At 35.3% G+C, this 24,968-nt stretch overlaps 1 protein-coding gene across 2 annotated transcripts in view; it reads right to left on the bottom strand.

The window, feature by feature from the left end:
- RALGPS2 (Ral GEF with PH domain and SH3 binding motif 2) overlaps positions 1–24,968 on the bottom strand; it is a 119,135-nt gene that overhangs the window by 59,786 nt on the left and 34,381 nt on the right. For both annotated transcript variants that reach the window (XM_025043973.1, XM_025043974.1), the window contains exons 5-8: positions 19,809–19,892; positions 16,182–16,271; positions 12,442–12,534; positions 5,651–5,777 (exon numbers count right to left, since the gene is read on the bottom strand). In XM_025043973.1, coding sequence (XP_024899741.1) covers positions 5,651–5,777; positions 12,442–12,534; positions 16,182–16,271; positions 19,809–19,892 — 394 coding nt within the window. The remainder of the gene's footprint in view (positions 1–5,650; positions 5,778–12,441; positions 12,535–16,181; positions 16,272–19,808; positions 19,893–24,968) is intronic.

Below are 24,968 nucleotides of genomic sequence, written 5' to 3' on the forward strand. Positions count from 1 at the left end.
GGCTAGCTGCCACTTAGAGCTCATTCTCAGGATTCAAAAGAAAATGACTGAACATGCTTTACTGCTGTTGTAGAATACAATATGTAGTCTAATGAGAAGAATAAGTAAAGTAATCCATGGTGTATTATTTGCAAATCAAAACAAAGAAAGGAAAATGCAATAAAACTCAAATATTAAATGCCAACGACAATTTTTAACCATTAGGCATTTCTGAGATCAGTGTCAGAACTTTTTATACATTTAACAAGTACAATTCTATCAAAGGAGAAGGAAAAAAAATCTCAGTCCCCACGGAGCTGCAGAAAGCTTTGGATTTTGTTGAAATGATCTGAATAGAAATGTGAATAAAAAGCTATTGTTTTTGAAAATATTTGTACATAGGTTAGAAGTTCCTATAACTAATGTAATACTACAGAACCATATTCTACTAAGAGATCAAGAAAGGTAAAAACTACTGAAAAAAATAAAAGGATCAGATAAAACCTGAAGGTCCTGTAAATCTAGGCATGCTTTAAACATTTCATTAGCTGTGATGAGATCATCACTAACAAGGCCTGTACCTCCCTCTTCCATGACACAGAGACAGGAAGGATTATTCACAAAGTAATCAAACCTTTGGTACTGAAGAGACATGAAGTTCCATAAAATCAGGGACAAAGTTCATTTAATTCCCTGCTATACATCCGAGCACCAAGCGTACTGCTAAGCAAATATTCGATAGCCAGCTGATGTATCAAAAGAGAACTGGGGGTGGGTAGGGAGTTGATGTATATAAAAATATCACAAAGATAAATTTATTGTATTTAAAACAAAGTTACTGGAACAATGGGAAGAGATAGAAAGGGATTATTTAATTAATTCAACCGACAAATATTACTAAGTGCCTACTTTAGTTCTAGATGCTAAGGGTAAAGTCTTGAATCATGACAAAGAAAGGATTACCTACTGCTGAGGGGGTGACAGATGAATGCAAACATCATAATGGAAATAAAATGGTGTTTTTCAGAGAATGGGGGATGGAGAGGGCACTATTTACAGAAAGCTGTAAGGACAGCTTTTCTCTTCTACACACACACACACACACACACACACACACACACACGCAAAGGCCTATTATGAAAATCTAACATATTAAATTAAAACTTAAGTGTGTGGGGAGGGAGCTCGCCCTACAGTTGTGGGGACTCACACCTACAAACATCGAAGCAATGTACTCATGTCCTACAGAAAGGCAGGAGCGTTTACAAGGCAGTCTCTGTTTCTATTTAAAAGAAAATAATATATAGAACAGCAACAATTTACTTATTTCCACAGTTTTAAAAATATGCCTTCTTTCCCAGAAAACATCCTGAACTGGTTGAGCTACTGCATTATTACATGAATAAAGTAGAAATGAGGCTAGAAAATATACATGAAAGAATATCACGTTTCATACAACTAAATTATTTTTGCACAATGTTCTACTTTTCTTTCTCTCCGGCAAAGCAAAACTTCCCATGCCAAATTCTTCCATGAGCCCCTTAAGATTGTTCTCCAATGACAAGAACAAATGATTGCTGTTAATGATTTTCAGATTTAAAGGAGTAATTCTCATACAAAACAATTTTTCCTTGAGATATGCCAAACTATTCCTCTCCAGAAAAATTGTATCCCTATTCTAAGAATTTTTCACCATATTGTCCAGGCTGACTAATTTTTACCTTGAATGAGAACAGAAGAGACCGTTTTTCAAGGGATGATGAGTTGAAAGCCAAGAATACATTTTCTACTTCTTAGAATTTAATCCACATTGAGTTATAGATAAATCTGGCAGTATCAAAATAAAAGTTTTGTCAGCATATAACGCCCTACCTTCTTTTTAAAGCTTCACAAAGAATGGCTGGTTTTAATCATAATTTTTAGGGGTAAAAGCACCATTAGTTTGGATCGGATCTCATGTAAAGAAACAGATGACTAGCCTTTACCTTCTCTCTAGGCATTACAGGTTCCTCTGGTTGATATATTCTTTCCATAAGAGCCTTTGCAGACATAATGGATAAAGGGCAGCATTATGCAAATTCTGTACACTAGAAGGAGGACAGTAAAATAGAAGCTGCCAATCTGCATGAATATTATCTTTAAAATGTCTCGGGCAGGTTCTGTCCTATCAAATGTACAGCACCTCAGGAGTAAATGCTGTACTAGGCCTAGTTTCTTATGAATTCTGAAGTTAAATTTAAAAGCCATGATCCTGTTCATCTTAAATTAGAACAAAATATGAACAAAGTATTGTTAAATCTTCATTGTTCCAAACACTTCAAGATCAGGAATGAAAAAATGAACCAGCTGCCCATGGAGTAAATAAATCAAGCAGTCAACAAATTGTGCAAGCTGAAAATGTTTCACATTTCCTTAATAAAGCGTGCATGTTTTCATCAATGGAATACAATTAATCTCGAGGTTTGCTATAAAACAAAACCGTCACTATATTAAAATGATTTTCATACAGGAAACAAACTAAACCAAGTCGCAATAACTTATCTGACAAATGTTTCACTTTCCTTTCCCAAGTCTACCAAATGTTTATGTCAAATGTTCCACAATCATATTGCAATCTCAGATGCTTCACAAACTAGTACAGAGATGAATGATTATATGAAGACTACCAATGCATATAATTATGTAGATGCTAAAGTATATATTCTTTAACTTCAGGTCTTTGCCCTTTTCCCTCCTTTGGTTTCTAATTCTTGGATAACCCACAGAAACCCAAGAAGGATAAATCCAGTTAAAAAAAAAATACAGGTTTCTAGTGTAGACAATGCTACACTGTAATCACTGGTAGACTAAGCTGGGCATAAGTTGGGGGTCGGGTTTGCAGGAAGCAGAGAGATGATGAATTTACTTTTGCACATGCTCAATTAGTTCCCTGTAGGTATCTCATGTAATCATTACGTAACTAAAATGTTACTGGGCCCCAGAAATTACACAGACAGCTGGATGCTCGGGTCTAGTCTAGCTCTAGGAGTCATCAAGTGATACGTGGAAAAAGTGTGAACGAGATCACAGCAAACAGAGTAAAGACTAAGGAAAAAAGTGAACTGCGAACTTTATAAGAATAGACAGAAGAGAAACCCAGAGAAAGAGGAGCCCATAAAATAAAAGCTAGAAATGTACAAGGTAAACTGAGGGAGACTGGGGCTGGGAGTGAGAACTTCAAGCAGAAATAACTAGTGTCAACCTAACGATTTAAGATGAGACTTGAGAAATACTTATTAAACGTTTCAACTAGGAAGTCAGTGGTGACTTTATCGGGAAAATCTTTACAAGTGAAGAGGGAGACAACAGTATGCTGAGCACAGAAAACAGCAAGAAAAAGGAGAAAGGCGGAATAGCACGCTTTTTATTAGCTTACGTATGAAGTGAAGGAAAACTACATGGTGACAGTGAGAAGGAGGATTCTGGGTCATGAGCCACACAGACGAAAGAAAACCGAAGAGAGAAAGAGTCAATGGAGGCCAAACTGAAGATATGGGAAAGATAACGGTTTCTCCAAATTAACCTTGACATTCGCTTTAACGTACAGAAATAACTGCGGTGTTTCAGGTACCAGGGCTGGGAGAGAGCAGATCTATTCTCTAACAGAAAACCTTTCCAGACCCCACTAAACTGGCTGTGCTAGTGGTTTCCTCCCCTCTTCTCTGTATGCACGTGAAGAATGCACATACATGCACACGTACAACTTTGAGTCCTAAGTGTCCACTGTGGAAAAATACATAAAACGAAGACCCCTGAACTAGACATCACAGCAAATGGATTTACATTGCTTTGCCATTTTCTCATTTTCAGTGGAAAATAATCTTGATTTCCTTTTCTAAAAGATAAAATTATGAAATCTGAGAAAAAACATTTCAATGAGAAAAAAATAAAATCACAGAATCGGTACATTTTAGAACGAGAGCTTAGCCGGTATAATTGGAAAGATGCTAAATCAGGACTTCAGAATGAGGATCTGTCAGTAACTAGGTCTTAGGACTAGGAGCCAGTTCTTCCACCTCCTGGATCTTGGTTTTCTCAATTGTAAAATAAGTGAATTAGAAGAGAACACTGGGGCCCATCCGGCCTTAGGAAGAACATGATTCTGGTCCTGTGTGCGCTATTTCCACGTAAGAGAACAAGGGTCAAAGAAGACAATGACCTGAAAAGTTAGTACGGTGGAGCCATTTTGGAACTGAGGGTTTCCAATTTCCAATCAATGTTCTTTACGCCATAAAAAGTTTATGTTCTCATGAAGCACGAAGACACTGATGGTATTTCTGAAATCGTCTATTCCTCCTCTCCCCCAAACTCCACTGTCCAGGATGGGCTCAGCCACGGCTACGGTAGAAAGCGGACACGTGAAGAATGAGCCTCTCTGGTGCAGTCACGCTTACTATGGCCCTCAGCCGTTTATCAGAGAAACGGACCACATGTAGTGGCCAGCATCTGCATTGTGGTGAGGGGTCCTCTGCCTGCAACACAGGGTACACAACATTCCCCATCCCCACAGGAGTCCTAGGACATCCCCCAACGTTCTAAGGACTCAACTCTTCTCCAACAGACTAAGGCGGATGTGCCATAGCAGCCGGATGAGAGTGTATCAGCTGCCCTTGTCCCTACTTTTGTCTTCTAAGTCACTGGTACCGTAAAGACTTCAAAGATGACACTGTGGCATCCCCGAAACAAATGACAGGTTTTTCGATTATTTCCAAAAATAGCTATTGTAAAATCTAGTATGAGTAGTTATGCAAAAGAGTCGGGATGGGAGAAGAAGTGATATTAGAAAGAAATAAATGTTTATCATTTGATTACTCTCTACAGAGGATCAAATCAATTTATTTTACTTTATGCTAGTAAAGATTATACACACCATATACATGTTATATATAGTATATAACATGTATTTTCTGTATTTAAATTAACACATACATTTTAAAAGGGACAGTTTGAGAATTCATTTGAACACCTAAAAAAACATTATATTTTGTTGAAAATTATCTTATAATGTCTTTGCTTAAATAATTCTTGGAATTTATAAATACTGTAAAATATACAGTAAAGAGAGAAATCCTTAGTCAAATGATTTATAAGATACAGATGTGTCTCAGCACTGAGCTAAATTTCCACAGTTAAATAATGTATTTCATCCAGGAAAACGATACCAACATTCATTGAGACTACTTTTCATAATTCACCCTGAAATATCAGGCAACTATATAAAATATGAACTCATAGTGTTCAATATAAATTCAATAAACCTCAATCAATTTCTTAATGTTAAATATTTTTATAGTTTTAGCTAACGTTAAATATTAAAATGCATTGCAAACTACAGTTTCATTCTTTAAAAGTATTACTAAAATAGCTAAAATGTATTGTTCCACCATATGGTCCACCTCTAAGAAAAAATGATAGTCTATGAAAAACTTTAAGGGTAAAAGGCTAATTTAATATAAAAATATATTCCAGGTAATAAGGTGATATATTCCTTTAGTCAATTTTTTCAGCTTAACGAACACGGTAACTTCTTTAAAGAATACATACACTTTCAAAATATCTTGAATTTTATATAAATTACTGATTAAGGCAGAGCAACAACTAAGCACAATGAACACGCAGTGACGTAACTCACCTAAATAAGGAATGCAAGGTGTCATCTTTAAGCTACTTATATAGTCTCTGAGTCTTTTGTAGTTATCTTCTTTACTCATTACATATTCTAATTTTTCAAAGGTAGTTTTGTCTTTTCGACTTAATAACTAAAAAACAAACAGAAAAGCCTAAGTTATTTCCAAATCCCATTTTATTATAGCAAAGATTTAAAGTTCTATTTATTGTAAATTTGAATTTAATTTCAAAGTTATATCATCTTTAACTATATTTTGGTAATATATAAATTACAAAATCAGACATATCTATTAAGATAATAAACCCAAATCTATTAACAATAAAATATCTTTTATATGTACATAAAATCATTAAGTTACTTAGTAAATTATAATACGTTATTTTTCATTTTTACTATTTTAAGTGGTTAAGCAATTTCTGTTGACAAACTTTTCTTGACAAATCTAACCGTGGCTATAATATCTACGTAAAAGGATTCACATTTTTGGATTTTTGACAAGGCATTTTTCTTTGACCCCTTTGACTAGTGCTGTATCACACACAGTTGAACAATCAACTGAAATCGTTTTAAGAAGCTTGAGGGTAGATCTGTTGTGAGTGCACTTGAAAAACAGAGATAATTAAGGGGAATAAAAGCAAAGCAAGATCAGTTACCCAAACAATATTAACTAAAAGGTTCAGAAAATATTTTTTAACTATTCCAAAGATTCTGAAAAAACTATTTTTTCTTTAAACATGAAGTTACTATTTCCTTATGACGTCATACTTCACTTTATTTGTATCATAAAATATTAGCGTTATTTTATAGCATGCAAAACACTTCCACTTATAAAATTCTCATCTAATTCTCCCATGAGGTAAACAGAAAAGTCTGCGGATTAATTTAGAGATGAGGAGACTGAGATTCAAAGGTGATCACAGGGTTAGCAAGGAACAGAACATACTAATACTCTCAGCCATCCACTCACGAAGATGCAGGTCCCTGGTCTTTAGGGTCTTCAGTTGGTCCTGGAGATAAAGACTATTCTGACACTGAATCCATTCCTCTTTCTAGTATTACAAGTAGTTGAGCTGGGACTGATGTAGGAATCTACTTTTCATAGGCTCTAATATATAGATTATCTTCAGATAATCTGTCAGAAAGATGTCTGACCTGTATTCCTCCTTCCTTTAAAACACAAGCTTTAAAGGGGTCCTTTGCTTGAATGTTTTAGATAGATATTCCATGATCTCAAACAGTGGTTTCTCAGCTTTTCCTTGGCTCAGTTTCAACACACTTGATTAGCATTTTCAAGATTAGGTGCAAATCTCTGCTGCTACCTTTAAGTCCAGCCACTCCTTTCTCTTCCACATAGCATGGCATTTGGGCATGTAAAATATGGTGATGTGACATAGCTGGGCTAACAGTATACTAGTCTTTTCCTCCAAGTCAATCACTCAAAATCTTTGGTACAGTATCGGGAGAAACAAGTTACAAACTATACACATATCTTCCCCCACTCTGGGGCTTCATTTCAATTTTCTTTATCTTTCGATGAACAGAAATTCTTTAATGTGGCAAAGCTTATCCATCTTTTCTTTCATTGTTTGAGCTTTTTTGTTTTGTATTTTATCTAAAATATCCTCACCAATCCCAACCCGGAAATGTATTCATGCCAAGCCAGGGAGATACTCAGCTATTTTCTTCTTGTAAAAGCTTTGCAATTTTGCATTTCACATTTAAGTCCTTAATTCATCTGACAATGACTTTTTATGTGTAAGAGACCCAACCGCTTTTCCAGCTTTAATAAATAAACGGTCCCTCATTTCTCCGCTGATTTATATATATCAGAGTTGTATAAAAGCAAGGATCAGCTTTGGAGTTCTGTATTCCATTGGTTGAGATGTCTAAACCTATAGTAATTCGACACTGACTATATAGTACAATATATCTTGATATCTGTTAGAACAAGTACCCAACCCCCAACCACATTTCCTTCTTCGGAAATGTCTTGGCTATTCCTGAACCTTTTCATTTCCATGTAAATTTTACAAGCAATCTTATCCAGATCCCCAGACAGAGATTTTTATTCAAACTGCATAAAATCTTGATATACATTTGGAGAGAACTGGTATCTTTTAGTTTTCCTATCCATAAACAAGGGACACTGTTTCATCTATTTAGTTCTTCAATGACTTTCTGTAAAATTTTATTAATTTTCTGCATACAGAAAATTACGTATTTTATTGCATTTCTTGTTTACTATTTTGTTTCTTTCATTGATATTGTAGATGGTGTCCTTTTAAGTGATATTTTTTAATCGTTTCAAATACAACTGATTTTGTATATTGTTTGTATATTCGGTCGCCTTAATAAATTCTATGGTTTTATTAAATTGTGGTAAAATGTATATAATATTTACCACTTTAACAGTTTTTAAGTGTACAGTTTGGTGGTATTAAGTCCATTGACACTGGCAGCCAACCATCCCCACCATCCACAGCCAGAACCTTCTTCATCTTCCCAAACTGAAACTCCTACCCATTAAACAGTAACTCCCCGTTCCTCTCTCCGCCCAGCCCCGAGCTACCACCTTCCGCTTTCTGTCTCTATGAATCCGGCTACTCTCAGGGCCTCATGTAAAGAAAATCACATAGCATTTGTCCTTTTGTGTCTGGTTTGTTTCATTTAGCATATTGTCTTCAAGATTCATCCATGATGTGGCATGTGCTAGAATGTCAATCCTTTTTTAAGGTCAAATAATATTCTATTGTATGTTTTATACCACATTTTATATGTGCATCCATTCATCTGTCCATGGATGTCTTGGATTTTTAATACTTTTTGGCTATTGTGAATCATGTGGCTATGAACACTGGGGTAAATATATCCATTTGAGTCCCTGCTTTCAATTCTTTTGCATATATATCTAGAAGTGGAATTGCTGGATAAAATGATAATTCTGTGTCAAATTTTTTTGAGGATAAATCCTATTATTTCAAATCAATTTTTTCTGACCATGCCGACAAGGATCTCTATGTTGAAAAGAAACAGTAAAAATGGGCTTCCTTTCCTTCATGTTAAAAAGAATGTTCCTAATATCTTCCCCGAATAGGATGTTGTAGATATTTTGGTACATTCCCTTTATTGAAAAACTCACTCAATTTCTCATTTATTAAAAATCTTTAACCTAAATGGGCATGAAACCCACATGATGTTGACTATCTTCTACCTCAGCCCAATAGCCTCCCCCTCCCACCCTTTATAACTGCACTCTCCGAGACCCCCGGGCCATCCTCTGCAAAAGCCCCATCTTTACCCTTTTCTTTAAGCATCCTCTTTCTTTTCTTACAAACTCTGTAACATGAGCCTGGAGTTGAGTCAGGTGCAATTCTTGCTCCTTGATCTTCATAATTCCTTCCAGCTTATTATCCCACTATCCTCTCTAGAATTCTCCAGCTTCTATTGGATCCGTGCTGTTCAATCAAATTTTATATGAGGCTGGAAATGTTTTATGTCTGTGCCATCCAACATAATAGCCATTAGCCACGTGTGACTACTGAGTGTTTGTAATGTGGCTAGTATAACTGAGAGACCAAATTTCAAATTTTACTTAATTTTAATGATTTAAGTTTAATAGCCAAATGTGGGGCTAGTGGCTACCATACTGGACAAGAGGGTACTAGATTATAACACTTACATTATTATCATTAATAGAGCTACAAGTCATTTTCCCCATTATATCTTGAAGATCTTGGTAGCTGGAAAAAACTACCCAGTTTTTGGTGACTGCAACTTCACACAGATGATACTCCCAGTAACTGGGTTTCTCAGTGTCTTGACTTCTCCTCCTTCAATGATCTTAACTTCCACCACTCTCAGCCTCGGCTCCCTTGGTCATCCCGAATCCGTTAAGCATGTACCAGGATTTCCAGTCCAATTGCCATACTATCTTTCCACCGTTCATCATCTTTCTCCTTTGACTTGGGTTAGATTCCTCATCTATTACTGAACAACTTTTACATTTACCCACTTTATCTCTTGTGCTATCCTGGACCCCCCGTGGGACAAACAAGCCTAAAAGATTCCAACACTGGTTCAATATGATTCTCAGCACTACTCCAGGTTAATGCCGGGCACCCGGACCTGGCTGGAGCATACATGACTCAAGTGGACCCTTCATGAGGCCGACCAAACCTACCCTTTCCCTGGTTACCTCACTCTCACATGCGCCTAGAGGACTTGCATGCTTTCCTCTTTGTTTAAACTTCCAACATCCCGCCCCCCAGCACTCTCGACTAATGACCTTGCTTCGTATATGTTAAAAAACAAAGCATTAGAAGAACTTCTACAGAATCCCATCAAATCTCCCAATGAAGCCACGTCTGCAACCAAATGCATCCACCCTCTTCTCTACTGTTAAAATGATTAAACCACTCCTGCTCCACTAGGGTACTGGACTGACTGGATTCCCTTTTGCCAGTGGAGGGTACCACAGGAGTAACCCCTTGTTCTCTTACCATTTTCCCCATTCAATTAGATCACTGCCACCAGCATACAACACACTGTCATGGAGCTCATCTCCAAAAATAAAACAAAATTCCACCAATCTTTTGGTCTCACATTCCCCTCTAGCTACTGCCAGATTTCTCTGCAGCACCTCACCCCAGTCCTTTATAGCAAAATTCCTCAAATACGTTCTCTGTATTCGCTGTCCTATTTTATCTTATCCTTGCCAAGGTGACCAATCCTATCCAACTGCCAGATCCAACAGTCACGTCAAAGTTCTCACCTTATTCAACTTATTAGCAGCATCTGGCACAGGTGATCACTCTTTCTTGAAATACCATCTTTGACTGTGGAAAACTTCTACCCATGGTATTTATTTCATTGAGTTCTCATTTTTCCAATATCTAATTCTTGGATGGTTCCAGGGCTTTTTATCTGTGTTCATGCCGTAGGTAATCTCATCCAACATCATGTTTTAAATACTACCTTTACGCCGCTGATCACAAAAATGTATCAGTAGCCCCGACTGCTCTTTAAACCTGTATACCTAAACCTGACCTTACAGTTCTACATGGATATTTATGACAACTCGAACTTCATATATATAAACTAGAACCGCTCCCCTGCCTCTATACTAAAGAGCATCTCCATTCTCTGACTCAATGCTACTTCTCTTTTGACTCATCTGCTACCAACCACTCCACTGTCCACAGTGACCGCCCTGCTACGCTTTGAACGTCATCAGGGCCTTCGTATTGGCTATTACGTCTGCCTGGAATTCTCTTCTCCCAGATATCCGCACGAATGGTTCTCTCGCTCCCTCCACGTCTCTGCCCAACTGTCACTTATCAGAGATGCTCTTACCACATATTACATGAAATATTTCCCTGCTTTCCTTTCTATCCCATTTATTCTGCTTTATTTTTCTTCAGAGCATTCACTATTTATGTTATACATAAATTTACAGTTTATCTTTTCCCAGTAGAATCTTAGCTGTATAAGAATGGCACTGTCTATATCACTAATTGGTGTTTGTCAAGCAATTAGACAGTGCCTGGAACAGTATGGAATATTTTAAAATTTAATGTAAACACCAATAATCTTACTGATTAATAACAGAGCTGTTACTAAATAAAAAAAATGCTTTTCCCTGCAAATACTTGAGAGAGACAATAAAAATATCTTCAAGGAAAATAATAATTAACTTGAGGGAAACGTATCTCATTTTTAAATCACAATATAAATCAGAGTATAATTCTTTTCAATAAAACTTCAAAGATGGAATTTATAACTGTATATTTATAATCGTTTCCATTCCCCCATGAAATTCAAATTTTAAGAAAAAAGTCCATCATTATTAAAAATAAATTTTAAAGTAGAAACACCCTTCACCCAAGTGTTTCTAAGATACAAAGAGGATTCAAGTTCTTCCATACTGTTTTTCCAATATAGACATCTACCCTGGTTTTCATGAGAAACATCTGTTTCTTTAGATACTATGAAAAGTGAAAGCATCACTAGCCTAATTAAAAAGTTATATTTTAGTAATTAAAAAAGAGAAGCTCTTTATAGTCGGCCATGTCTTTATCACAGAATCCTAAGAACACAATCCTCTGTACAAAATATAATAAAGTCCTTCCTCTTTAACATTAAAGAACAGTATTAAATACGAAAAGACTTAGTTAAATGTATAATTTAACTTATATAAAATATAAATGAAAAATACCCAGAAAGCTTTAGGCCAGTATCGCATCACTCAAATATGAAAATACACAAATTTACAGAAGTCAAAAACTTACACCGCGACCTTATTAAAGTAATAAAACAAAATATGATTAAAATAATATCAGAATGCGTATCACTGCATAACTCCACATTAACTATCCGACTTTCTGCTATTCCTAAGGAAAAAACCCAAGACTTTACTGACTAAACAATAATGGAAATCTAAATTAGTGTATTTTTTAGAAACGTATAATTTAGATCTTCTTCAAATTGTTTTGCATTTACACTTTCCCACCAGTAAAGATGAAATGCTGTATTGTCAAATGTGCTTAAAGAGGTTCTACGAAAATGATTTCCCAAAGAGAACTCAAGCACCGAGCTGTGACTTACCCAAAAATTACCTGACAGGTCTAATGAAACAGCTGGGAGAGAAAAATGTAGGTTTCTAAGAATACAAAGTAACTTTAAAAATCTTATCTATTATCATAATTTTAACCTTACTAAGAACTACAAAAGAAACTAATACATCTCTACTTCTAACAGGAAGTCTAACCTTTCATTAACTAAAGAAGATTACTCACCGCCCATGTTTTAGTCAACCTGAAAATTGGGGCACTCTGTAAGCCAGAAACCACTGCCATAAGTGCATGAAGATTATTCAGCTCATACAATTTCTGAAGATTTAAAGAAAAAAGGGAATAAGAGGTGAAAATTAATAGCATGCATACAAAAAAAAACTTTATATTAACAGGAACTAAAATCTAGGCAACTGGTAGTGTGCCAGTACTTATCAACTTCACTGAGATTTATTTTTAGAGTACCCGCTATGTTTACAGTAAGCTGATTTTGGCTCACAACATAAATTTCATGTTCTAACCTGGCATTGTCCCCAAGCTCTGGGAACCAATCTACCTTTAGTTGGGTAATACATTCAAAAAGTCAAAGGTATGGCTCAGTGTTAAGTTTACTTGGTATGATTGGGCACGCTAGTTTCTGGCAGGCAGTCTCCTTCCTTATATTTAAATATTACTAAGCCTCTGTCTTATGAGCCAAGTTTTAAGACATGGTCTGTGCCCAGGATTCTGCCCTGGTTCCCTACTCAGCACTCCCATTATTCCAGGGCTAGGGTTCAAACCTGCTTCCTACAGTCCTCCTCAATTTCCTGCTTCCTCCTGCCTGAATCCTGGATCCTTTGTTCCTCATTCATGGTGAGAAAGTCACCTGATTCCCAACATTACACTTCACTTTTGTCTTCTGCAAAAAAGTCCTACCTAGGAATAGGTTCTACCAGTTTATCAAGAGATATAGTTGACATTTATTGCTAATTTCCCAGATTTCTTCATATTACAAGGTGTTTACATCCCAAAATGTCCCTCTCTAAAAATCAGTCATTTAGAATTGTCCTCACCCACGATCAAGAGACTCCAAGGCAAAAAATGCCTTTTTTGAACATTGGAACGACGAAAAGGTAAGGGGTTCTATTTCTCTGGAGAACTCAGACTAGTGTACCACCTTAACTCAGGTCTCGAAGAATTCCCATAAAGTTTCAAAAAATATGAACACGAGTAAAAAAAAAAAAAAAAGAAAAGAAAATGGAAAATGAAAAATCACAAGGAAACAGGAATTCACAAATGGAGAACAGTACCAGGTACTAGCTTCAAATAAAATAAAGATTAAATATGTAGACAACTAGAATGCAAAAAGAAGTCAAAGTTTTTTAAAAATGTAAAATAAGAAACATGAAGCTATAGCAAAAAAGGCCAACATTTATCTAATTTAATTTGAAGAAGAAATGATGAAAAAAACAACAATGGGATAGAAACAATATTTGAGATAATGGCAGATTATTTTCCCAAATTAGTGAGAGACACCAATTCCTAGGGGCAGAAACTGAAAGAATCCAAAGCAGAGTAAATTAAAAAAATAAACAACTCTAAGTCTGAAATAGCATTTTTCAAGAACAAGGATGACATAAAGATGCTACCAGACAAAATAAAATTTTAAAAGCTTATAAAAAGGATCTTTAAAAAAATGCAGCCAGAATGATTATTAATGGAAGATTATGAACTGGAATCCATAATCATACATATTATATATGAAATTTATTCCAGATAGATTAAATACTCAAGTACCAACATCTTTGATATTCTCAGAGGCTATATAGTAAGCTTTCTTAAATGAGATATTCTTAAATAAGACAATAAAAGTTAAAGACTAAATAAGTTTGACCTCTAAACTAAGAAAATCTTTATCAAAAGATAATGAAAAGAGTGATGATAAAATAAGCCACGAATAAGAAAATGTATACAAAGCATATAATAGAGAACTAGAAACCAGAGTTATATTAAAAAAAAAAAAAAACTCCTATAAAAATTGATAAAAGACCAACACCATAACAGAAAGTTGTTCAAAGATCATGAACAGACATTTTAAGAAAGAAAACATAAATGGCCAAAACAGAAAAAAATGTTCATTCTCATCAGAGTCAATGAAAGCTACTGGTCTAATTGTCATTTCTTTGAAGGAATTTTGTCTTTTCTCTCTATATTTCTAGGGCTTCAATCCTCACAGAAGCGCCAAGAGAGTCATATAAATTCTTGTAGGCTTTATAGCAGCAATGTTTATAACAGCAAAAATTGGGAAACTATCCAAGCCAGAAGACAGTGAATAATTTGTGGTATATGCAAACAACAGACTACAACAAAGATACCCTAAACCAGCCATTCGGTAACACTGCTGAGTAAAAAAAAAAAAAAGAAAGAAAAAAGTTATGAAAGTATAAAAGTATTATTCAAAAACTCAAAACTCAAATTCAAAAATTCAAAACATATACAACAACATATTATTCAGGGACACATATACATAGTAAAACTTTAAAAGAAAAGCAAACATAAAATTTAGGGCAGTGGCTCCCTGTGTAGTGGGAGCGCAGGGGGCTGCATATGAAGACACGTACGGGAATTCCAAGTGGGCAGTGGGTACATGGGTAACCACTGGATTATTCTTTTGATACTTTAAACATCTTTAGAAATATTCTTTTTTGTCTATGTGATTGTTTTATGTGTCAGTTTGGCTATATAGTACCTACTTATTTAATCAAACAGTAATCTAAGTGTTGCTGTGAAAATATTTTATAGATGTGGTTAACATTTACAATCAGTTGATTTTAATAAAAAGATTAGACTCAATGATAAAGTGGGCGGCATTTAATCAGTTGAAACGTCTTAAGAGAATCTGAACGTCTTAAGAAATCTGAAGTTTCGCCGAGAAGAAGAAATTCTGCTTCTTGACTGCAGCCTCAACTCCTGCCTGGATTCCCAGGCTGCTGCCTGCTTAGATTTCAGACGTGCCAGCCTGCCTCCCACTGCCACATGAGCCAATTCCTTGAATCAGTTTATAAATTATATATATATATTTTTTGTGTGTCTCCAGAGAACCCTAATACAATCTACTAAAAGAAGAAAAAGACCTGCCAATTTTATGACAAACTGAACACAAAAGGTAGAGTCAGAATAGAAGGATTTAAGCAACAGTGATGCGATGGGGGTGGTGGGGGGTGGGGAACAAAACTATGAATTTAGGGCACGGGATAAAAGCAAAGCACTGTCAAAAATAACTCAAAGTCTAAAAGTTCGAACTGGAATTAAATGACTCTTTGATGAGAAGGATAATAGCAGGTTTGATGGGCAAAATTTGGTGGTTTTGAGTGGAACATGCAAGTACATAAAAAACTAAAAAAAACCAGCAGAAAACAATAATGCAAATTCAGAATCAATTGAGAAAAGTCATGAATTTTTATTAGCTAAAACCCAATATTTATCTAGTATACCACAAAGAATGTTTTTAAAAATTTTATGACACTTCTGTAAAATACCAGATTTTCAGAAGGCTAGCTCTGCCACCTAGTGCCACAGAATGTCAGACCACAACTGCTCCACGTGGTAGGCAGAGTCAACCAGTTCAGAAGCAAATAACCGATATGTACACTCCTGATTAAGCTGACAAGGCTTTGCCAATCACCCGTAGAACAGTCCAATATTTAAATATTATACTTCACCATAATCTGATCTCTGCTTACTTATCCAGTCAAATTAATCATATAATTCAGCTACTCTGACAGAGGGAGAAAAGATATAAAAGGGGAGGAAGACAGAGGAATAAAGGAAAAGGCAGAGAAAACAGGCATCCAATTTAAAAAACTGACATATTAAATCATTAGGCCTTATTTTCCAGCATCAATAAATGGTAAGTATTACAAGCAAATATCCACAAACTTTGCTGAATGGTTGAACTCAAAAATAAAAACACAAGTTTTTCTTACCTTAGCAGTTTTAATATAGTGGCTCAAAACTTCTGCTCTAATTTTTAACGTTTGAGCATGAAGAATCTCTCTAACAACCCAAAAGCTCACCTGCAAATAAAAATTAAATATAGTTGAATGGCATGATTCTTTACTCACTAGGATCAAATTAATGACAAGAGCTACTTGAAGAACTACTTGTAGCTGTTGAAAAACAATACTTTTTCTTTCCCTTGACTCACCACCAATCTTGGACATAACCAATCTTCACATGTTGCATATACTTCACATATATAGGGCAGACACTGGGAGAATCGTGCAAGCTCTAAGATCAGGCTTATAAAATATGCTACTTATAGCATGTTCTTCTGTGGCTGTGTGATCCCACACTGCCATTTATTTACATTGAGCAGAATCATAGCGTGAAGAATTTCAAGTATGGTTTTCTTGGTATAAATAAAATGAAATAAAATATCATAAAGAAAAATAAACGAGTCATTCTAAGAGTAAATTAAGATATTTTTAAAATTATACAGTGCTTTCTAGTTCAGTGAAACCTATCTTTATGATTTCTTTTAAAAAGCATTAAAAATCATTCATGAGATTCATCACTAGATCTATAACATTACTAAATGTTCTATGCTGGTGAAAACAGTATGCTTATCATATGATAAAATGTTATATGTATGTAACATTTTAGTTCATGTACTATGAAAATAAAATCAAAGTACCAGCAGCTCAAATTTGTACAAATTTAAAAACAGGATGTAGTTAAGACATCTTACTGCAAAAGATGATGCCACTATCTCATATTTTTTCACCTATTTTTAGTGAGAAATATTTCAGCTTTTACTTACAACTTTCATCAATAAACAAACTGTCACAATGCATACATTTTACAAATGAATATGCAGATATAAAATGTATATGTTTTTAAAAAGCCATCTTCATGTTTGTTACCCTGTTTGGGATACTAATGGTGATAATATCTCCGATTCTAATTAAGTTGACTTCTAAAATATACCTAGTGTTATACTTTAGATATTGTAACAACCTTAGCAATTATCGACTGTAAATACAATCTAAACTGCATGATCATTGACTTAATTAAATTTAATGTCAGGCAAATTTTTAGACTAGGTGATTTTAAAACACGACCACAAATTGTCATTTCTCTCATTTAAAATTGGGGTATGTATCATCTCTGATTGAATCTGGACAGGCTTGTGAGTACTTTGATGAAGAGAGGATTAAAGAAATTAATGCTGACTTCTAGGACAAGCTCATGCTATAACATTCTCTCTGGGTCTCTAAACTACCATGTGAGAAGTCAACTATGCTGAGACCACCATGCTGAAAAAGGCTAAGTGTAGGTGCTTCTTGGTCAATAGTCCTCACTAAAGCCAACCCCGCTTAGAGTACTGACCCAGAATGACCACCACCAAGATAGTTTAATAAAATTACTGGACTTAAAAAAAAAATCTTGGCCATTGAGACAAAAAGAGAAAGTGATCTTTTAGAAAGCGAAAATTTACTTATTAACAGACTTTTCAACAGCAACGCTCTCTCAAAAAAAAGGAACAATACATCAAATGTAATCAAAAGAAGAAAATTTTATACATAAGATAGGCAAACTTGCCAACATGTAAGAACTCAGAGATTACTGTTCCAATGAGCCCTTCCTGAATAATCTACAGACAAATGGACTTTGGATAAGCAAAAGGACTAGGACCATCAACAGAAGGACAGTAGTATTAAACATACACTTATTCACGGCACCAAGGCTAAATAAGGGTTAAAAGGCAGTGCATCACACAATGCCTATATGCTCGGACAATACGTAGTACGATTATAAAAATCAGAAAATCTATAAAAGATGTGTTTGTTCACAGTAGTATTATTAACATTAGTATTATTCTTCAGAGACTCACATGTAGGATAAAGCAAACGAGTGAGTTACAGGATACTGTAGCAGGCCCTGAGTTCCTCGGAAACACTCTGAACTACATTTGCATCCTCTGAAAGTCTACATTGAAAGGCAATGATTGTCAGACTGAATTAAAAAAAGGAAAACTCAACTATATGCTGTCTACGAGAGACTCATTTTAAAAATAAAGATGCAGCTAGAAAGAAGAACCTTTTAGAGTGAACCTAACTTCTTTCAAATTTGCTACTTCAGATCTCCTGTGACCTTATGAGATTAGAGTAATGGAGTAATTAAGTAATGGAGCTTACTATAGGATCAATTGTGATCCAGAAGGATAAAAGCTTTTGGTACACTGTGACATACTGGACTCTGACAACTTTTTGGCTTACTTAAGGATAATATGAGTGTTTAAAATCCGAAGTCAATTTGTAGCTATTGTAATATGATGCATTTGTATGGCAAAGAAAAAACTCTTATTGTGATGATAAATTCTAACCACCTCAGAAAACCTTGAAAGCAACTGCTATATATCCTAAATGTGGAATTCAGTACTAGACATGTTTGCCCTGTGTCCCTGTTAATGGTTTACTCTAATTTTTAAAAACTTGAACCCACTTCCATTTTGGAAAATACAGTGAACCAAACAACCTGGGACACTATTTGCTATAAACCCCTAGAAACGCTGGGTTAAAGATAACTGTTGTTTTAGTATTATTTGTTAAGTATATACCTAACTTGAAAGGAAAATAACATTTCCCTAAAGGTCAAAAACGAAGAAAATAAGGGCAAAGTGGTGGTTAAAAGAAAGGGAAGATTTCCCCTTAGTAACACAGGGGCTTAGAATCTAATACTCTTTCAAAGATATAATACAAGGCCTCACACCTCTACCCGCCCCCCCATTTGTTTCTAAGAGATCTTCAAAGGGCTACAATTCTGGTGAAAAGGTACACTGAAACAATTCACCTCTAGATGATGTAGGCGATATAGATGAATGAGAAAAATAAGTCATTCATAAGAATTTGTAACCTGCCCTGAGCTTAAATTTTCACTACAGAGAAGTAGGGATGATCCCTAACCTAAACATTTAACATAAAGGGCAGGCAGTCTTAGGTCTGTGGCAGCCCTTGGTACAGGTGAAAGCGAAGAGTCTCCCAGGAGGGCTGGACCCTCAATCTAGGCAGCAGCGAAATTCCCACAGATAAAGCTTAAACGGATGTGTGAGCACTCAATCCAAATTACAAAATGCGTAAGAAAACAAACTACTGTGAATAAAGATCAATGGAAATAACAGAGATTTAGTACCCCAAGGATTTCAGATAATAATGCAGAAATTATAAAATATTGAAAATGATTTAAGAAATTAATAAGAAAAACTTGATACTAGTATAAAAGCACACAGATTTGAAACATATTACACTTTTGAAGAAAATGAATGAACTAAAATAGAGATGAGAAAATCACATAGAATGAGCACAAAGGGACAGATGTAAAATATGACAGGTTAAGAGACAGGTAGAAAAATGCCAAATTCTAACAAATTTCCAACCAATAGGAATTACAGAAGGAAAAAAGAGAAATCATGCAGAGACAATACTTGAAGAGATATTGGTTGAAAATATTCCAGAATTGATATAAAAAGTTAAAATATTCCTTAATGAAAAATTATATGTTGAGGAACTGAATTTCAGAAACTAAATATCAACATTTTATAAGCAACTCACATGATTAAATCTCCTTGTGAAAGCAACAGCATTTGGTGCAGAACTGTATTTTTCTTTTTTATTCCATCCACAACTTGAAAGCTCCTGGAAAATTAAGTCGAAAATTAAACATAAATTCAAGAAATAGCCCAGTTTTGTTATTTTAAGGGTTTCAAAACATTAAAGACAGTTGTGTCCCATCTAGAAATCTTATTCAATAGAACATAGCTAATATTATAAGCATTCGGTTAAGCCACAAAAGCAGATTTCATTAGTAGAATATAAGAGGGCACGATTACTTGTCTGTGAGGACATAGATAACTAGACTTCTACTCCACAGGCAGCTTGGTGGGTTCTTCTCTGAAGAGATCTGAGTTCCAAGAGGAAGGAAAGACCCACAGATGGTGAAAGCTGAGCATCCCGCACACAGAGTGAAGCCCATTCAATTGCCCAGAGCTTCCAAACAGCTTTCCAGTGCCTCACTCCTCGAGCTGACGGGTAGTAACCTGACAGATGAAGACGCCTCTGATAAAAGGGCTCTTAATCCTCCACAAGGTCTGTCAATAGAATTCAAAAGGCTCAAGACCTTGGATGGAAAAAAATTAAATTTGTATTTTACACTAACCTCTGACTGAAATGACATTCCTCTCAATTATAAGTGTAGGCTACAGGATACAGAAGAATGAGCAACACCTGTGTCTTTGCCACTAATACACATCATGTATTTTCATCTCACATTACAGTAGGTACAGATATCTCAAAAATATTCACACTCATCACTACTTTAAAATTATTGCATCATTTCTGGATCTTAATGTTAATAAAAGCACACATGTTACTGCATAATAGTTTAAAAAATATTTTGATGAGAGTATTTTAATAGAACTGATTTCCGCTGATTTAAAAACGGGGTTCAGTTCCACAGGCTTCATTCAGTCTGCTAAAAGGGTCCAAGGTTCACGACAAGTTAAGAACTCTGTTGTGATATAACACCGACCACCAGAAAGAGACAGAATCTACAGGAAAAAAGAAAAAGGACTCAGGAAACTGAGTTAGGGCTGGGAACAAAAGAAAACTGAGAAAATAAAGAGATAAAACGATATTATTATTACTCTCAGATACATGAGAATAAATATTACTCACATCAGGCAAAAACAGAAGGATATAAAAAACATTCAGAGAAAAATATAGAGCTTTTAGAAATGAAAAATGTAAGAGAAATTTTAAAAATATACAAAATTGTGAGATAAAGGAGACAAAATCTTGTAAACAATAGGAGCAAAAATATTAAGTTCATTAGAACAGCCCGTAAGCATCAACATTCAAATAAGAAAAAGAATTTTAAAAAAGAACATATAAAAATGGAGAAAAGTAACTTATCAGAAAGAAAAAAAATGATTCAAGAGAATGTCACTGAACTTAAAGGAAAGGAAAAGACCTGCCTAGTGCCTGTTACAAGGGATTAAAAAAAAAAAAAAACAAAACTCAAATCAAGTTGTAAGCATCTAAAATTGGCACGTACCGGAGACAAAGATCATAAAATCTGTTCAATTAAAACAAAAACAGATCAGACAGTATCAGATATCTCAGTAGCAACACTAGCAGTTAAAAGACAACTGAAATGATGCCTTCAAAATCCTAGAATTCTAAATCCAACAAAAATATCAAGTAAGTAGGAAAGTATGCTACAGTCATTTCAGACGAGAAAGTCTCAAGAGAATTTGTCTTCCATGTCCCCATTCTCAGAGAGCTAGTAGGATGTGTTCCCATCAAAATAAACCAGCAAATTAAGAAAAAGAAAAACATGGGATCCAGGAAACTGAGAAACCAACATAGAAAGTATTTGCAATTCCCAGATTAACAGTAAAGGGAGATATTGAGACAAAGCTATGAGCAACAGTCCAGATAGTAAGCACCTCTGAGGACAGATTCTGAGAGAGCTGCCTCTGAGAGATGAAACGCAGCATCTGAAGTGTTTGAACACATTGAGAAGACACATTCACTACATTCACTTCTGGCAGAAAAATTAGTGACAAGAACAGAGAAAGCTAAAGTTATTAGCTTAAGGAAAACAAAATTTAAGTAATCATGGCTCAACTGTAAAGAATAGTTGAGCTGTGATTACTTATTCATGTCGAAACTATGACATAACTATATGGGAAAGAGAAGAAAGTGAATTGTGCAAATGTCAGGGGAAGAGAATATAGGAGGGTGAAATCATCTTCTATAGTCGTCAGTAAATCAGATCCAAAGTTGGAAAATCAGAAACAATAGGCATTTAGATATATTATTTGAAAAATGGACATAATTCCTTGAAGGAAGAACAGCTCAGAGACTTAGATATGTGTGGGGCTCAGGATGGAGGCGGGAAGGGTGGGAGCAACTGGGCTTCGGTACTGCTCTATCATGTGCTCTGGATACCTGAAATATTTGACTTCTTAAACATGACACATACACATCTTCAACAAAAATTTTTAAATGAAATAGAAACTAACAAAAAGGAACGACCTGAGTCAGGGGGAGGTTAGGAAACGGTTCTGACGACACCACGATACTCCAAGAAAAAGGTAAGGTTCCCGCGACCAGGGCGGGGTCAGGGGGTACGGAAAGAAGTGGTGGAGTCAAGGTATTTTGGAGGCACCAGGACTTGGTCACAGACTGGAGCCCACGATGTAGGCTGAGGATGAGGCATCCAGAAGTGCTAAGGTTCTCAAGTTTCTGGCCTGAACAACTAAGATGAGGAACGCTGAGGAAAGAGACGGCAGTTACCACTTCGACACAGTAGATACGCAGTAAATGCTCTGAAGATATGAATTACTTTTTTAAAACCTAAAATTAGATGACAAGTTTCAAATTTGAAATTTCTGAAGGAAAAAATAAAACGACAGGAGCAACTTCACAGTAAACAAAAAAAAGGTCTGGTATTCAGCCTAGATATATGCTCATTTCACATTATCTCCCTACACAGCCAGAAAATATTTCATGGAGATACTAACATAAAAATGACATTATATGATAATATATTAAAAAAGTCAAACTGCTAAAAAAATTTTGTTCTTTCTAAAAATTACAGCATATTTATACAACTATATAAAGATGCCATATTTTAGGACAAAATTCCTGGATAAATCCGTAAATACTGAATTTGTCTTTAACCAATTAATATAATTTCCAAATTTATATTAATGCCATAATCAAAGTGTCTCTACCAAATTGCTGCTGAACGTATCAAACCACTCAAGGTTTGATAGAGTTCAACTCAATTACAGAGCTCTATGCATATAAGGCAGATTTCATCTTTCTGTTGTAAGGGTACAATATAAATAATGAATATTCTTGCACCTTTTCTGACATTTGATCATTTTTTAAAAAATAGTCCTAGGTCTAAGATTATGAAGCTTTTCAAGGCTTTGATTGCCTGTCAAACTGCCCTCCTGAAATACAAAAATCACACTATCGCTACCGAGTGTCAGTTTAACAACAGTCTTGTCAAAACTGGGTATATTTAATTCCCCTTCTATATATTAATACTTTAATTTCCCAACTGTAAGAGTAACTGTCTGTTAAACATGCTTGTTAAACAGAGAGAAAATGGGTAGAGGAGTGCTGTGAATAGACTATAAACCCGCCACCTGAAGAAAAGCTATGCAAACATTTTCCCAGTCTTCTTTATGTACCTATGCGGGCCTTGTTTTTGTTTGTTTGTTTCAAGCAGCCAATACACTTGACCTTTTCTGTGTGATTTAATCTACTAATTTTTTGCTTAAAAAGTCTTCATCCTGAGAACAGATGTCTTAACAGCAGCAATAAAAATAATAGTTAACAATAATATACAGATCCATTGTGTGCCAGGCACATATCAACTCATTTGATCCTATCTTCATCATTATAGTTTATTATGATAAATAAGGAACCCAGACAAAAATATGAGTGAATTATGGCTTCATTTTTTTACATTAAAAAAATTTTAATGCTTTTGTGACTCCTCAAATAAATGCTAAGAGATTTTGAAAAATCCGTCCGATTCTTGGAACATTTCGACAGTATTAACTTAATGGAAAAATGCTTTGCCCCTTTAAGAAGATTCTGTTGGAAGTGGTGGGGAATGAATGTATCTGTAGACACTTTACTTGGGAGCAAACGGATTAAATTCCATCAAAGCCCTCCATTCAGAAGAAATTTGTAATTAGAAAATGTGAAGAAACAAGGTTTTCCAAAACCTCTTAAGATGGTAGTTTCTGCTTCAGAAAATATTTCCCCTTTGAGACACGTTACATTACTAGCCTATGTGACACAATAAACAATCCAAACTATAAGATGGAGAACAGACTGGATTCTAAGGATGGTGGGGGGCAGGGCAGGAGTGGGATGGAGGTGGCTATCAAGGCGGAGACGGCGCAAGGGAGAGCTCTTTGTGGTGATGGAAAACTGCATCCGGACTGAGGTGGTGCTTAGACAAATCTACACATCTGGTAAAATGTCAGAACTACAGAGAATGTATTGTATAAATGTTCATTTTCTTGTTTTGATATTGAATTATACTTTTCTAAGTTGTAACTGTGGGGAAAACTCGGTGAAGGGTAAAATGTCCTTTCTGGACTATTTTTTTGCAACTTCCAACATATTACCTCAAAAGAAAAAGTTACAAAGCAACAGCAACGAAAATCCATTTAATGGATTATGAAGCTGCAATTGCACTGGACTTCAGGAGCTCACTCATCACCTTCCTCTTAAACCCTAGATGCATTTACGGCTAGCTGGCCTTCAAGGAATCCTGACCCACTCCACCTATACATCTCAACAGCCACTGGATTTCTCTGTCAGAAAAAAGCTGCTTTTCCCTTTGTCTTGATCTCTTTTTGTCTCAGACTCTAGGATCTTCCATCAAGTGACACTAGAATACAATCTAAGAAATAAATTCTCCTACCAGCGTCGCCTTGTATTTGACACTTATAGGCCTGGTCAAGAGTTATTCTATACTAAAACATCTCCCACGAACACCAAAACATTGAATGAAGTAAATTTAGTGATTCAAAGGATATTTTCTTAGGGTCTGACTTAAGAATAGGACTGATTTAAAGTGACTACGCTATGTAGATAAGCTTCCATTCGAGTAAAGGCTCAATGAAATACAGCCGTCTCGATGCCTCTTAAAATTTGTTCAAATGGATTTAACTTGGT

The sequence above is a fragment of the Pteropus alecto genome, unplaced genomic scaffold (assembly GCF_000325575.1).
Source record: "Pteropus alecto unplaced genomic scaffold, ASM32557v1 scaffold101, whole genome shotgun sequence".
Taxonomy (NCBI): Eukaryota; Metazoa; Chordata; class Mammalia; order Chiroptera; family Pteropodidae; genus Pteropus; species Pteropus alecto.